Genomic DNA, 13,098 nt, shown 5'->3' with positions numbered 1-13,098 from the left:
AAAAAAGTGTGAAACAACTGAAAATATGTCTTATATTCTAGGTTCTTCAAAGTAGCCACCTTTTACTTTGATAACTGCTTTGCACACTGTTTGCATTCTCTTGAGGAGCTTCAAGAGGTAGTCACCGGAAATGGTCTTCCAACAATCTTGAAGGAGTTCCCAGAGATGCTTAGCACTTGTTGGCCCTTTTGCCTTCACTCTGTGGTCCAGCTCACCCCAAACCATCTCGATTGGGTTCAGGTCTGGTGACTGTGAAGGCCAGGTCATCTGGCGTAGCACCCCATCACTCTCCTTCTTGGTCAAATAGCCCTTACTCAGCCTGTAGGTGTGTTTGTGGTCATTGTCCTGTTGAAAAATAAATGATGGTCCAACTAAACGCAAACCGAATGGAATAGCATGCCACCGCAAGATGCTGTGGTAGCCATGCTGGTTCAGTATGCCTTCAATTTTTAATAAATCCCCAACAGTGTCACCAGCAAAGCACCCCCACACCATCACACCTCCTCCTCCATGCTTCACGGTGGGAACCAGGCATGTAGAGTCCATCCGTTCACCTTTTCTGCTTCGCACAAAGACACAGTGGTTGGAACCAAAGATCTCAAATTTGGACTCATCAGACCAAAGCACAGATTTCCACTGGTCTAATGTCCATTCCTTGTGTTCTTTAGCCCAAACAAGTCTCTTCTGCTTGTTGCCTTTCCTTAGCAGTGGTTTCCTAGCAGCTATTTTACCATGAAGGCCTGCTGCACAAAGTCTCCTCTTAACAGTTGTTGAAGAGATGTGTCTGCTGCTAGAACTCTGTTTGGCATTGACCTGGTCTCTAATCTGAGCTGCTGTTAACCTGCGATTTCTGAGGCTGGTGACTCGGATCAACTTATCCTCAGAAGCAGAGGTGACTCTTGGTCTTCCTTTCCTGGGGCGGTCCTCATGTGAGCCAGTTTCTTTGTAGCGCTTGATGGTTTTTGCAACTGCACTTGGGGACACTTTCAAAGTTTGCCCAATTTTTCGCACTGACTGACCTTCATTTCTTAAAGTAATGATGGCCACTCGTTTTTCTTTACTTAGAATTTGTATTATGGCAAGAAAAAAGCAGCTAACAGTCTATTCAGTAGGACTATCAGCTGTGTATCCACCAGACTTCTGCACAACACAACTGATGGTCCCAACCCCATTTATAAGGCAAGAAATCCCACTTATTAAACCTGACAGGGCACACCTGTGAAGTGAAAACCATTTCCGGTGACTACCTCTTGAAGCTCATCAAGAGAATGCCAAGAGTGTGCAAAGCAGTCATCAAAGCAAAAGGTGGCTACTTTGAAGAACCTAGTATATAAGACCTATTTTCAGTAGTTTCACACTTTATTGTTAAGTATATAATTCCACATGTGTCAATTCATAGTTTTGATGCCTTCAGTGTGAATGTACAATTTTCATAGTCATGAAAATACAGAAAAATCTTTAAATGAGAAGGTGTGTCCAAACTTTTGGTCTGTGCTGTATATACATATTCTTTGGTTTGTATTACTATAAGGGGGTGTAACTGCCTCTTGCCTGATTCTGCACTCCTCCCATTAACCACCAGGTGATGTATAAACAGCTCTGCTTGCCCTTTAAATGTAGGTGTTTTTAGCCCACAAGAAGACATGTTTGTCCGTTTAGTTGTAGGCTTGTAGCCCAAAAGTGGCATGGAAGGCAGAGTAGTTGCCCATCAGGGGGAGGTTACCTTGCCGTGGTTGATGGGCACACATGAATTGGCCAGTTTATGCGCTAAAAACCTTCGTTTTTTGTAAGTACTTGTTGCTGAGCAAAACAGTTTAGATCTAATATTTTCATTGTTATGACGTATCTTGGCCGTTTGGAGTGCTGCTGCATACTTTTGATTTATTATACAGTTACAGCAGCTGGCACAAGTTCACATTAGGAGGTGCTGGTCAGGTTTCTTTGGTTTGTGTGTGTATGTATGTGTGTATGTGTGTGTGTGTATATATATATATATATATATATATATATATATATTATTTTTACATTGTATTTAAAATATAATAACTGAAGTGACATCAATTTTACATTGCTTTTTTTGTATAATGCTATCATTCCTTCCAGCCTTCCATTCAGCTTAACTTCTAGACTGACACTTGAAATTGTTTTTATTTTTTACCTAAATTATGTTGACTATACAGCACATACATATAGCTCCTTTGTACTGGTCCTGTACTTTGCTCTTATTCTGCTGAAAAAGAACATAACATTAGTTCCACTGTCTTAAATGTTATTCTTCTGTAATGGAGAAATAATAGGAGTAGAAGAAAATAACTTCTATTTATTTATTTTACAGTAAATAGCACTGCAGCCTTGCAGGGCTGGGGTCCTGGGTTCAAATCCCACCATGGACAACATCTGCAGTGAGTTTGTATGTTCTCCCCATGTTTGTGTGGGTTTCCTCCTTGTACTGCGGTTTCCTCCCACACTCCAAAGACATATTGATAGGGAATGTAGATTGTGAGCCCCAATGGGGACCGTGATGATGATGATGTCTGTAAAGCGCTGTGGAGCTAATGGCGCTATATAAGTGAGTAAAGTGTTAAAAAAAAAATGATATAGCGCCATCCATTTCCGTAGTACTTTACAGACATTATTGACGCGCCCCTGGGCCTGCTGTGTCGCGCAGCGTCTCGCGCACGGGGGCTTACCCGGAACCGGATCAGATGAGGGTTGTAGTCTCCGAGTGGCGGGGACCCGGTCCGTGCCTAGGGAGTCAACTCAGTGTGTGGCAGTCTTGATAGATGTTATTTGAGTGTCGACTACGCCACCCGTTGATTTGCAGCTATGGAGCTGCCGCTGCAGGGCAGACCGCTGAGGCCGGTGTAGAATGTGCAGCGTGATAGTATAACCCCCAACGGGAGGGGTATGGCCTCAGGGCAGCCGACGTGGAAGATGAGGGTAGCAGGAACCACTCAGAGACGGTGCGGTGTAATTCAGGGTCTTTACTGGTAACAACGATAGACCCTCCCGGAGTACTTGCTAGCAAACGGGGCCTGGTCAGTCCTTGAGCAGATGGGATCTCCCCTGGCCAGGCGGAGTTGTAGGCCTCCCAAACTGACTGTACTCTTCTGGCTACCTTGCTAGAAGCGGATATAAGTAGCCCACGTCCCTGAGTGTACCGTGTGGTGCTCACCCGTATGGCCGGTGACTCGGGGCCTTCTAATGGCTTCCGCTCCACGATGGCGGCGCTGGTCCCACGCGTGTGACCGTGCCTTCGGGTTTCTGGGCCTGAGGACCTGAAATCCCCTGCCGGTCGGCTTCTGCTGCTGGGTAAGAGTTAGTCCCCACAGCCTCGGACGCCGGGTCCGGTAAGAAAGCTTCTCAGTCAGGGCGAGCTCTGCAGCTGCCAGCCCCTGACTTGTAGTAGTATTGCTCCCACTGAGCTTCTGCTGTTTCTTCCTGTGACTGTTTCTTGTCTCTACTCTCCTTGACTGACTAACCCTGCTTCAGCCCCGGGTTTATATAGGGGAAGGTCTTCCCCTCCCAAGACTGGACAGGAGGTGTGGCATGAACAGGATCCCTGGCCAAGAGACCTCCCACCTGCTCTCAGACATAACATTGCTTGTTACTGTGGAAACCAGACCCCTGGGGTGCCACATTATCATCACTGTCCCCATTGGGGCTAACAGTCTACATTCCCTATCGGTATGTCTTTGGAGTGTGAGAGGAAACCAGAATACCTGTAAGAAACCCACGCAAATACGGGGAGAACATACAAACTCCTCTACAACTTTGTACTTCATCATTTATGAAAGCATGCCATCTCACATTAAACAGAGTAAATTAAGATGCATTTTTGATCGCTGGTAGATAAACGTCTGCATGACCTATAAGATGAACTCAGCAAAATGTAGAAAAAGATGTTGCCAGTGAAATTTGAGACAAGTTCAAATATTCATTTGGTGTAAGATTTAAAAATAATTCCGTGTACTGCATGAAAGACACAGGACAAATGGCTGCTCCTGCCAGTGGTCATAAGGATTTTTTGTAGTAAAGTGACAGGAAATGCGTTAATACTTTCAATGTTAATAATACTTATTTTTTTCTTTTGCTAATAGGTACAGCAAGTATAACAGAACAAAGATGACTGAAGTGCGTCGGGACAGTACAAGCAGTTTACAAAGAAAGAAGCCGCCATGGTTAAAATTAGAAATCCCATCTGTAACTACTACAAGCGAGGAGCCGGTCTTTGTTCCGGTATGACATAATGCTGGTGATTTACTGCTTTTTGACATTCTTAGCTACAGGCAGAAAATTGTGTATAGGTGAATGCACATGAATATAAATCATGATAACTGCATGCTTTTCATTTTGGGTTCCTGAATTTTACTTTATCGCAGCAAAAATGAAGGAGAAAGCAACCAGAAGTCTACAAATGTCTCTTATTCGTCAAGAAATGGGTAGGAGGATTAACGAGTCCAGACTGTCATGTTTTAGGGATGGAATAGTAACAGAAATCATCAGCAGGAGCTTACACCTCTGCTGAAATTGGGTTACCAGACACCAGTGGGTAATGGGTACATTGAGGGCCGCTGATATATTAGGGGCAGCTGATGTGTTTTACCTTGGCAACCAGATATTACAAAGTTGTGAATGTTAGTGTCTTAGGAGCAATAAAGTATTACTATTGAGTCACCTAAGATTTTAGAACTTGGTGGAGACGTGCAGTATCATTACAGCACCCTGTGAATATACAAGAGCGTATTTTACTAGAACTTTGCATTTTGCTGTTTCTTTTCTGTTACTCTTGGATATAAATTAGTATCTGCATGTTACCTTTCTCATTTTGTCTCTTCTCACTCTGATATAGTGAGCTCCATTTTGAGTTTATGCCTTTAGTTGGCCATACGTATAGCAAGACAGTTGTGCTGGCAGCTATCTTGCCCCATTTATTACACACTCATATGTTTAGCTTGGCAGAACAGACTTGTTTTAACAAAGAAAGATGGATATACAACTGCCAAAAAACTATGCGCCACATGCTAGAGGAAATAAACGTTTGTCAGTAAGACCTTTGTTTTTTGGGGGGTAATGTTTGTCATACAGATTAGACTGTTGGAGGATGCCATTGAGCCAATACCAGGCACAGATGCATGTACAGATTTGTCACTGAGGGGCCACTTTATCCTCTAGAGCACTACTACTTGTTCTGATGACCTTTGGGGATCCTCGGAGTTGGACCCCCCACTAATTGCACTTAGATTTAACAGTTCTGCTGTTAACCCTTTTACTGCCATGATCAATATACAGCTCTGGCAAAAATTAAGAGACCATTGCAAAATTTTCAGTTTCTCTGATTTTTCTCTTTATAGGTATATTTTTGAGTAAAATGTACATTGTTGCTTTAGTCTATAAACTACTGACAACATGTCTCCAAAATTCAAAGCTAAAAATGTTGTATTTATTTGCAGCAAATGATAAAGCGTCAAAATACTAAAAAGAAACAGTGCTTTCAAATTACTCATGTTTTAACTCAGGAAGAGTTCAGAAATCAATATTTGGTGGACTAACCATGATTTTTAATCACAGCTTTCATTCGTCTTGGCATGCTTTCCACCAGTCTTTCCATACTTTCCAATGGAAAACTGTTCAGTGGTCTCTTAATTTTTGCCAGAGCTGTATATTGGTGTTCAAAGGGGGAGAGTCTTTGATTGTTATTGCCTATTGTACCTTGTATCAGCACAGGGTCCATTGGAGGACCCTATTGGTTATCTGACCATATTCCTTGTTGCTAGGACATAGTAAGGTATGTTTCAACTATTACCTGTGTACTTTTAGCACATAGGCTAATGTACTGGCATATAGATGAGAAAGTTAAAAATAAAAATGATAAATGCCTCTATGAGATAAAAAAAAGGAAAATAAATTTAAAAAAGATGAAATAAAGCGCACATTTTTTTTTGTCAATGAACTTTATAGACTATTAAGTCTCATAATATTAAACACAATACACTTACAGTCATGGATGAAAGTGTTGACACCCTTGAAATTGTTCCAGAAAATGAAGTATTTCTCCCAGAAAATTATTGCAATTACACATGTTTTGTTATACACATGTTTATTTCCTTTGTGTGTATTGGAACAACACAAGAAAAACAGAGGAAAAAAAGTCAAACTGGACATAATATCAGTTTCACACAAAACCCCAAAAATGGGCTGACAAAATTGTTGACACCTTTCCAAAATTGTGGGTAAACAACTTTGTTTCAAGCATGCGATGCTCGTTCAAACTCACCTGTGGCAAGTAACAGGTGTGGGCAATATGAAAATCACACCTGAAACCAAATAAAAAGGGGAGAAGTTAACTCAATCTTTGCATTGTGTATTTGTGTGCCACACTAAGCATGGAGAGCAGAAAGAGGAGAAGAGAACTGTTTGAGGCCTTGAGAACCAAAATTGTTGAAAAATATCAACAATTTCAAGGTTACAAGTCCATCTCCAGAGATGTTGATGTTCCTTTGTCCACAGTCTTCAACATAATCAAGAAGTTTACAACCCATGGCACTGTAGCTAATCTCTCTGGACGTGGACGGCAGAGAAAAATTGATGAAAGGTTGCAACGCAGGATAGTCCGGATGGTGGATAAGCAGCCCCAATAAAGTTCCAGAGAAATTCAAGCTGGCCTGCAGGCTCAGCATGTATCAGTGTCGGTGCGAACTATCCGTCAACATTTGAATGAAATGAAACGCTATAGCAGGAGACCCAGGAGGACCTTGCTGCTGGCACAGAGACATAAAAAAGCAAAGACTGCAATTTGCCAAAATGTAAGTGAGTGAGCTAATATCATTCTGGGAAAGAGTCTTGTGGACAGATGAGGCCAAGATAGAGCTTTTTGATAAAGCACATTATTCTATTGTTTACCGAGTACAGAATGAGGCCTACAAAGAAAAGCACACAGTCCCTACAGTGAAATATGCAGGAGGTTCAGAGATTTTTTAGTTTTTTTTTTGTTGCTGCCTCTGGCACTGGGTGCCTTGACTGTGTGCAAGGCATCATGAAATCTGAAGATTACCAAAGGATTTTGGGTCGCAATGTAGTGCCCAGTGTCAGAAACCTGGGTTTGCACCCTAGGTCATGGGACTTCCAGCAGGACAATGACCCCAGACATACTTTAAGAAACACCCAGAAATGGATGGAAACAAAGTGCTGGATAGTTCTGAGGTGGTGATAAATAAGTCTGGATCTAAATCCCATTGAACACCTGTGGAGAAATCTTAAAATTGCTGTTGGGAAGAGGAACCCTTCAAATATGAGAGACCTGGAGCAGTTTGCAAAAGAAGAGAGGTCCAAGATTCCAGGTGAGAGGTGTAAGAAGCTTGTTGATGGTTATAGCAAGTGATTGATTGCAGTTATTTATTCTAAAGAACGTGCAACCAAATATTAAGTTGAGGGTGCCAACAATTTTGTCCGGCCCATTTTTGAGGTTTTGTGTCAAATTATGTCCAGTTTGCTTTTTTGTGGTGTTCCAATGCACACAAAGGATATAAACGTGTATAACAAAACTTGTGTAATTGAAATTATTTTCTGGGAGAAATACTTCATTTTCTGGAACAATATCAAGGGTGCTAACATTTTCAGCCATGACTGTATTTCAGCTTCTATCTGACCGCTAAAGATATAAAATAGGGAAGACAGTAGCAGCGTATATATCCTCCAGGATCTGAATCAAAGGTCCTATATTAAAAGTCAAAATACAGGAATATACAGCGGGTGAAATAAGTATTGAACATGTCACCAATTTTCTAAGTAAATATATTTCTAACATGAAACATGGATCTAAAGGGTAAGGTTTCTCCTTGTGAAGAGTGATAGGTCTGGCATGCCAGTATGAGGAGACTTAAACGCCTTGCATGCTCCTCTGGGAAACCAAATATGCAAATTGTCTCATCAGAGAGGAAGAGGACTTGAACTCTAGTACCACCTATTGGAAGTAGCAATCCTAAAAGTCATTATTGACCCTTTAACAAGCCTTGAAATATGACTTGGGGTAAAAGCCAAATCAGAATCTCAATTTGTAGACTTGGTGTTTTGGGGTATTGCCCCTAGTCAGTACAAAGTATGAGATCTGATTTGGCTGGGTGAGAGGCTAAGATAACATGAAACATGAAATTCTCACCAGATGTCGGTAACAACCCATCCAATCCACACTGGCAAAAACATCAAACCATACATGTCCATAAATTAAGTTATGTGTAATAATGAGAAATGGCACAGGGAGAAAGTATTGAACAAGCTTAATGAAATTTATTTAAAGGGAATCTGTCACCAGAAAAAAATGCTATTTTTCTGCAGATATGGGATTAATCTGCAGGTTAATAGTGGTATTAACCTTCCCTGCACCCGCACTTAGGCGAACTCTGTGGGAAGAAAGTTAACTTTATTTCCCCCGCAGCGTTACAGACTCTGTCACGGGGGCAGAGCTGGCGCAGGTTCAGTCACTTCTCTGAGTATACAGTAGCGGCGGCTGTAACCGCGCCCCTGGCACTGACTGACACTCGCTCTGCATTGGGTCTGGTTGTCAGTCAGTGCTGGGAGCGTGGTTACAGCCACCGCTCTGTATACTCAAAGCAGTGACTGAACTCGCTCCGACACTGCCACCGTGACTGAAACTGGAACGCTGTGGGGGGAAAAAGTTCATTTTCTCCCCGCAGCGTTCGGCTATATGCTAGTGCTGGGCAGGTTAATAATGCTATTAAACTGCATATTAACCCCATACCTGCAGGTTAATAGCGTTTTTTTTTCTCATGACAGATTGCCTTTAATATTTCCTACAAAAGCCTTTCTTGGTTATGACAGCTTCAAGATGTCTACTCTATTAAGAATCTAGTCGTATGCATTGCTCAGGTGTGATTTTGGCCCATTCTTCCACACAAACATTCTTCAAATCCTGGAGCTTCCTTGGGTCCTTCAATGAACTCTGAGCTTTAGTTCTTTCCATAAATTTTCTGTTGGATTCATGTCAGGTGATTGGCTGGGCCGTTCTAGCAGCTTTATTTTCTTTCTCTGAAACCAATTGAGAAAGAAATTGGCTGTGTGTTTAGCATCATTGTCTTGCTGAAATGTCCAGCCTTGTTTCATTTTCATCATCCTGATAGATGGCTGCAGATGTTTTTCCAAGACTGTCTCTGTACACTTGTCCATTTATCCTTCCTTCAATTATATGACGTTTGCCAGTGCTGTATGCAGAAAAACAGCCGCACATCATGATGTTCCCACCTCCAAACTTCACTGCTGGTATGGTGTTTATGGGGTGTTATGCAGTGCCTTTTGGCCTTCAAACATCGTGTATATTATGGCATCCAAAGAGTTCAATTTTGGTCTCATCTGACTAGACTATATTCTCCCAGTATTTCACAGGCTTGTCTAAATGTTGTTGACCAAACTTTAAATGCGCTTTACCATACTTTTTGTTCAGCAGTGGAGTCTTGTGTGGTGAGCATGCATACAGGCCATGGAGGTTGAGTGCATTACTTGTTTTCTTTGAAACAGTTTTACTTGCTGATTCCAGGTCTTTCTGTAGCTCTCCATTGGTGATCCTTGGCTCTTGGAAAACTCTTTTGATAATTCTTTTCACTTCTCTGTCTGAAATCTTGGTTGTGACCGGTTTATGGTGAAATGATGTTTTTTCCACTTCCGGGTTATGGCCCCAACAGTGCTTACTGGAATCTTCAGTAGTTTAGAAATTCTTCTGTACCCAATGTCATTAGTATGTTTTGCAACAATAAGGTTGTGAAGGTCTTAAGACAGCTCACTGGTTTTACCCATCATGAGATTTTTCTTGTGTGGCACCTTGGTAATGAGACACCTTTTTATAGGCCATCAGGTGAACCAGCTGATATTATTTTTCACTAAGTGGCAGGATTGTTTTCTAATTACTGATAGATTTCAGCTGGTGTCATGACTTTCCTTGGCTTATTGCACTTTTTTTCGTCATGTGTTCAATACTTTTTCTGTGTCAATTCTCATTTTTACACATAATTTAACTTATAGACATCTGTGATTTCATTTATTTGTCTGTATGGATTCGATGGGTTGTTACCGACATCTGGTGAGAATTTCATGTCCATAGCACCTTTAGAAATATATTTTCTTAGAAAATTGGTGATGCTGTTTATGAATGTACTATACATATTGTAGGGTCTCGCTCTCTCTGGTAGCCATTATGTCTTGGGTAGAGATCACACAGGCAATGCAGTTTTGGTTCAAACACGTCCAGTTTTTATTGCTTTCCACAGGTTACACAGCACTAAAACAAAATCCTAAACATAAACATAAAACCCTAGCCTTATCCAGGCGCTAACTAAACAGAACATAGCCTAGCTACTCATATACTGCTGAACTAGAACCAGCTCGGGCAAACAAAACCGCTGTTGTCCATAGCAACCACTTACACTTGCGGTTCTCTGCACACGGTCTATGCAGACTCTTCTCAGAGAGGGATAATTATATCCGCAAACACCAAATTGCTTCAAAGGAGCAAATAGATCCCAGATTAAGGGATGTTAAAACTTAATAACTTTTATTTAATTATAATTAAGATAGGTCAAGGGATATTAAAATTTATTGCAGCATGAATCCTCTTTTCCATTCAGATAAGCACTTTAAAAGAACTAGATAGTCACCCCTTTTTAACAAGTTTCGCCCTTGTAGGCTTCCTAAGGGGGTTGTGGCTAGAATGATTCTCAAAATGTCATGCAAGATCTTATAAAGCTTTGTCATGTGTACATTGGTTCTTAGATATTAAATTTTAACCCCTTTAAAGCCCATGACGTACTAATACGCGTCTGTGCCCTGGGCTTTAAGAGCCTGACCCGTATTAGTACGTCATGGCGATCGCTCGCGCACACAGGCTGTGCGGGCACGATCGCCGCCGGGTGTCAGCTGATTGTCACAGCTGACACCCAGTACTATGTGCAGGGAGCGGTCCTGCACCGCTCCCAGCACATTAACCCCTGCAATGCTGCGATCGAAGTCGATCGCAGCATTGCGGTCGCAAGGGGAGGTGATCGGTATACTCACCTCCTCTTCCGGCCTCCAGTGCTGTCTGCTGCGGCTTCCCGGGTGTTGCCATGACGACCCGATGTCGTCATGACAACATCAGGGTCACCAGACAGCAGGAAGATTGTTTGGACATGCGCAGTGCATCTCCAAACTATCTTCTCCCTGTCCAGCGCTGACAGCCTGCATGGCACAGGGATGGTGCTGCATTCCTGTGCCATGCAGGCGATCAGAATAAAAAAAGTGAAAGTCCCATAGTGGGACAAAGTAAAAAAGTAAAAAAAAACTCTGAAAGTGAAAAAAAAAAAATAAATTGTAAAAATATAAAAAAAAAAAATAAAAAAATAATCCACTAAAAATAAAAATATAATGTACCCATCAATAAATATTATTATGAAAAAAAAACAAACAAACAATAAAAGTACACATATTTGGTATCGCCGTGTCCGTAACGACCTGACCTAGAAAACTGTTCCACTAGTTAACCCCTTCAGTGAACACGGTAAAAAAAAAAAATAAAAAACAAAGCAAAATACAATGCTTTATCATCATACCGCCAAGCAAAAAATGGAATAACACGCGATCAAAAAGACGAATATAAATAAAAATGGTACCGCTGAAAACGTCATCTCGTCCCGCAAAAAACAAGCCGCCATACAGCTCCATCATCCGAAAAATCAAAAAGTTACAGCTCTCAGAATAAAGCGATGCAAAAAAAATTTTTTTTCTATAAAATAGCTTTTATTGTGTAAAAGCGCCAAAACATAAAAAACGATATAAATGTGGTACCGCTGTAAACGTACTGACCCGAAGAATAAAGCTGCCTTATCAATTTTACCACACGCGGAGTAGAATAAAAAAAAAATAAAAAAAAAAAAACAATTCCTGAATTGTTGGTTTTTGTTTATTCTGCCTCACAAAAGCTGGAATAGAACGCGATCGAAAAATGTCACATACCTGAAAATGGCACCAATAAAAACGTCAACTCATCCCGCAAAAAAACAAGCTGTCACATGACTGTCGGCCAAAATAAGGAAAAATTATACGTGTCAAAATATGGCGATGCAAAAACTAGATTTTACAAAATATGTGTCTTTTAGTGTGTGACAGCTGTCAATCATAAAAACCCAATATGATTCTGGTATCGCTGTAATCGCACCAACCCGAAGAATAAAGTAATCTCATCACTTATACTGCATGAGGAACGGCGTAAAAAATAAACGCTAGGGCTGGGGTTGGGGTTGTGCTAATGTTAGGGTTGGGTTTTTTTTTTTTTTCAAAAGTAAAAAAAAAAAAAAATGACGATATGGCGACTAGTGTTGAGCGCAAGTGCTCACTACTTGAGTTTGCATCGGGAGCTCGGGTATGCACTGAGTATCGCGGGTGCTCGAGTCTCCGCCCCATATGCTTCGCGGCCAAAAAAACCTTGCGGGGATTGCCTGCTATGCACGAGCGATCCCCGCATGTTTTTTTGGGGGTGTCTAATAACCGTGAAACATGCGGGCGGGGACTCGAGCATTTCACTTGAGCACCCGTGATACATGGTGCATACCTGAGTACCCGATGCAAACTCAAGTAGCGAGCACTTGCGCTCAAGACTAATAACAACTTATTCAATATGATAACCTAATGTTATCAAATTCTGTGTCGTACCTCTGGGTTCAAAATGTTCACTATACCCCTTAATAAAATCCTTGAGGGGTATAGTTTCCAAAATGGGGTCACTTGTGGGGGAGCTCCACTGTTTAGGCACATCAGGAGCTCTCCAAACGCAACATGGTGTCCGCTAACAAATTGAATGGAAAATCGGCTCAAATTGTTAGCGGACACCATGTTGTGTTTGGAGAGCCCCTGATGTGCCTAAACAGTGGAGCTCCCCCACAAGTGACCCCATTTTGGAAACTAGACCCCCCAAGGCACCTATCTAGATGCATAGTGAGAACTTGGAACCCCTAGGTGCTTCACAAATTGATTCGTAAAAATGAAAGTGTTTTTTTTTTTCCACTTTTTCATTTTTACGAATCAATTTGTGAAGCACCTGAGGGTTCCAAGTGCTCA

General features: G+C 41.5%; 1 protein-coding gene across 2 annotated transcripts in view; it reads left to right on the top strand.

Annotated features, from left to right (window-relative positions):
- Nucleotides 1-13,098, top strand: part of RHBDF1 (rhomboid 5 homolog 1) — a 249,279-nt gene that overhangs the window by 103,450 nt on the left and 132,731 nt on the right. The window contains exon 2 of one of the 2 annotated variants that reach the window (XM_073647918.1): nucleotides 4,101-4,239. In XM_073647918.1, coding sequence (XP_073504019.1) covers nucleotides 4,126-4,239 — 114 coding nt within the window. In that variant the 5' untranslated portion in view covers nucleotides 4,101-4,125. Of the gene's footprint in view, nucleotides 1-4,100; nucleotides 4,256-13,098 lie in introns of those variants that run through there. The other variant, XM_073647919.1, reaches the window with a different exon arrangement.

Source organism: Phyllobates terribilis, unplaced genomic scaffold (genome assembly GCF_046119375.1).
Source record: "Phyllobates terribilis strain yellow unplaced genomic scaffold, ASM4611937v1 Scaffold_9__5_contigs__length_417890890, whole genome shotgun sequence".
Taxonomy (NCBI): Eukaryota; Metazoa; Chordata; class Amphibia; order Anura; family Dendrobatidae; genus Phyllobates; species Phyllobates terribilis.
The sequence above is the reverse complement of the archived record's forward strand: the minus strand, read 5'-3'. Positions and strand labels throughout refer to the sequence as shown.